At 45.2% G+C, this 3,181-nt stretch overlaps 2 protein-coding genes across 2 annotated transcripts in view; one reads left to right on the forward strand and one right to left on the reverse strand.

Moving 5' to 3' along the window:
• Positions 1 to 3,147, reverse strand: part of DSEL (dermatan sulfate epimerase like) — a 7,023-nt gene extending 3,876 nt beyond the window's left edge. Inside the window, exons 1-2 of the mRNA XM_006147223.3 lie at positions 2,880 to 3,147; positions 1 to 2,061 (exon numbers count right to left, since the gene is read on the reverse strand). The exon at positions 1 to 2,061 is cut by the window's left edge and continues 3,876 nt beyond it. Of these exons, the coding sequence (XP_006147285.1) occupies positions 1 to 1,194 (1,194 nt within the window). The 5' untranslated portion in view covers positions 1,195 to 2,061; positions 2,880 to 3,147. The remainder of the gene's footprint in view (positions 2,062 to 2,879) is intronic.
• Positions 1,680 to 3,181, forward strand: LOC106734736 (uncharacterized; the record flags this gene model as incomplete). Its single annotated transcript, XM_014587349.1, is given in 3 exon segments — positions 1,680 to 1,694; positions 2,492 to 2,711; positions 2,819 to 3,181. Coding segments are annotated over 3 exon segments (598 nt in total), but the record flags the coding sequence as incomplete, so codon positions are not given.

The following is a 3,181-nucleotide window of genomic DNA, read 5'->3' on the forward strand; positions in this document are numbered from 1 at the left end:
TGGGGTGAGCTGGGGATCATACCAGATGTATTCAGTGTGAAGAGTACTCCACCTCTGGGCAGTGGAAGGAACCATCGGTCCATCTTTAGGTCGGTGCTTTCTAATCTGTTGAGCTAACCAATTTCCAGCTCCATTCTTTAAGATGAACTTATCCAAGAAAACGAGTTGGCTCTCTGGACCATAAAACCAATTATAATTAGAATCTGCTATACCCACAGTCCTTTGGAAGCCTGGTAAAAGGGTGGCATAATAGAACCAAAAGTGCATTTTTAACCAGTTATTATCCAAGTTATTGATATTAAAATGGCGTTGGGCCAGAAAAACATATTGTGTGATTGACTTAGCTGTGTAGCTTCCATAGGCCACACCTTCATCCAAAGAACCATCAACGATGTGATTTAGTAGAAACATGGTCTTTTCCATCACATCCACTACAACTTGCTTCCATATATTAGATGTAGATCCTTTATCAACCCCAGTCACTAATGCCCCTGTGAGTAATGCAATCATATTAGTAGCTTGGTGGTTATGGAGAAGCTGTTTGCCCCACGAGCGAACCTTGGAATACTCATACATTTCCTCAGTAATAACCCATATCTTTTCCAGATACGTTTGTCTTCGATGATTATCTAGTAAGTTATATAAAAAGTCAAAGGCTGTGGCGAAGCCAGTTAAAGAATGACCAATTGGAACCTCATCCCCCGGCGCATTCTCCACTTGCCAGTCTTTGTAGCCAACCATCCTGTCCATGTATTCCAAGACAAATTCAAAGGCAACTTTGTCTTCTGGACACAACAAACAATACAAGGCTAAAGGAGGCAGATTGTTACCATAAATTTCATTCCACTTGGCAGCAAAATCAGCATGCTTGGGTGGAGGTAGGTAGTATGTCGGGTTGGACAGCATAACAGTCACTGCACTTCTGATAGCTCTAAAAAGATGCAAATGGCTTGTGCGAGACTTTTGTCTCATTGCTTGGACTTCTCCAGCATCAAAATATAAACTTGGATGAAGCATACTTTTCTTCAGTTTTTGATTGGGTCTGAAATCTTGCACTTTCTGCATCTTAAACTGATCTATATCATCGGTGAAAACTGCCCACTCAGAGTAATTGCTCACTGATTCCTCAAAAGTAGAGAAACCAAACATCACTAATGCTAAAAATAGAAAATGTCCTGTAAACATTAACGCCATGATCCATTGGGGATTTCCTTTCCTTAGGCAAACATGTCAAACATGGTGCTCAATGAGTGTCCCATCTGGTTAGCATAAAACATATATTAACAGCCTTGCCAAAACAAAGACTAAATCTTATATGCTGTGAAATCCAGCTGAAATTCACTTCATTCAAAGTAAATGCAGTAGTGAAAAAGAAAACTGATGACACAGGTTAGCTGTGTCCAGTTTTGCTTCCAGTAAAAACTTCACGGATGTTAAAACCTCCAATTTTCCCGTAACACACAGGGAACAATAATATAGTCAAAAATTACTTCAAATTCAGTATCTCCTTCCTTTACATAAATCTAGCTTACAAGAAAATTTTAAACACACATTGTAAAGAAGAGAAAAAGCACTCCACAATTCGAATGCAGTCATTCCTATCACAGGAAATGATCACTGGTGATAAGCCCACCACACATGTCGATGCATGTGTGTTTGCCGGAAGAAAAGGATAAGAGATGGACACTGTCAGAGTGAGGAGCCTCGGTTGTTATTCATCTACTTTAGTGCTTCTTGCTGAGATAACTTTTTCTTCTTCCATTTTTTTGGAGAAAAACTTGCTCAATCAAAGTTCAAAGTCCTCCTTGGTTTTAAGAAAATCGAAATTCCTGTCCACATATATCTTTTTAGGCTTACGTACTTGTCAGCCTATTATGACACAGAGAAAAGCATTTTCACATCTTCTTTTATCAGCTTCATCTGTACAACTATCAAAATCTAATCTTTTCAGCCGCCTAGGTACTTCTCTTCCAATCATGAAGTAACCACCAACCGGGATAGAAATCTCCCCTTTCACCAACGGTGATGTCTCTTTTCTGTTTCTTTTCATGACACTCCTTTCTGGGGGGAAAACAAAAGAAATTTTCTGAAGCTACAGGTATGCTGGGAGTGGACTTAAATGGATGATTTAAATATTCTACAATAAGAGGTCAGAAATTTTAGGATCACAGTAAAATCTGGCATTAAGTACTGCCTAAGTTAGTTCAATGTACTTTTAAATGTTTATACTTTTTAATGTATAATTGGAACCCAAAGAATGCTAGCAGATGACAAGGAACTACAAGATCCAGCTCTCGATATTATTTATATTTTTACTAAGGCTTCCTTTAGCCATCTAAAAACGTTTTTATTCAAATGCAATTAACACAAAGATGAGTCCTGCTGTCATTCTTATTTCCTTTACAAAGGACCCAGGCACAAAAAAGTGAGAGTTGAAAGGACCTCGCTGTATTCCGGCTGAAGGTTTAGCTAGCTTCTCTGGAATGAGAAGGTGTCCAAAGGTCACTCTTCTCCTGCGAGAAACCTTGACAAGGTGGGGGGCAGAGAACAGCGGCTCGGCGGCCCCAGTTTCTCACCTGTAGCCTCGTCTTCGTCCTCGCAAGGCGCCGCCAGAGGGCGCGCACACCCAGACGGAAGGAGCAGCCGGGCTCTGCCCGCCGCGGGTCTGGAAGAAGCTCACCAAGTTTCAGTCTTGGACAAGTCTCCTCTCCGTAGGAAACATCCGCGCTAGGAGTTTCCTGACCCGCCCCGCCTGTTGCATTTCTGACTCGCCTCCTGCGAACCTGTTGCCCCCGCTGCCATTTCCCGCTGCTCGCAGCCCGCTGCCGCCCACAGGCTGGGATCGGGGGCAGGAGCCCGACACCGCTAGGTCCGCTTACCTTGGGCAGATCCCGACGGGGTCTCTGGCTGCGCTGGACCCCAAGAAACCCGGAGGGGGAGAGTTCGCGAAAACTGTTCAGCACCCGGAGCCGGGTCCGCACGGTCCCCGCAGGGCTTCCCGCGCCGGCTGCGCCCCAACAGGCAGCAGCCCCGCGCTCGGTCTCTTCTGCCACGCTCTGTCCTCGGCCCGCACCTCGGGACACGCCCGCCCTCGGGGAACGCCGGGCGCCCTGGGGGCAGCCCCGGAACGCGGCGGCAGACACGCGACGGCGGGCGCTCTCGGGGCGTTGTGTCCAGAGCA

The sequence above is a fragment of the Tupaia chinensis genome, unplaced genomic scaffold (assembly GCF_000334495.1).
Source record: "Tupaia chinensis unplaced genomic scaffold, TupChi_1.0 Scaffold000206_1, whole genome shotgun sequence".
In the NCBI taxonomy this organism is placed as follows: domain Eukaryota; kingdom Metazoa; phylum Chordata; class Mammalia; order Scandentia; family Tupaiidae; genus Tupaia; species Tupaia belangeri.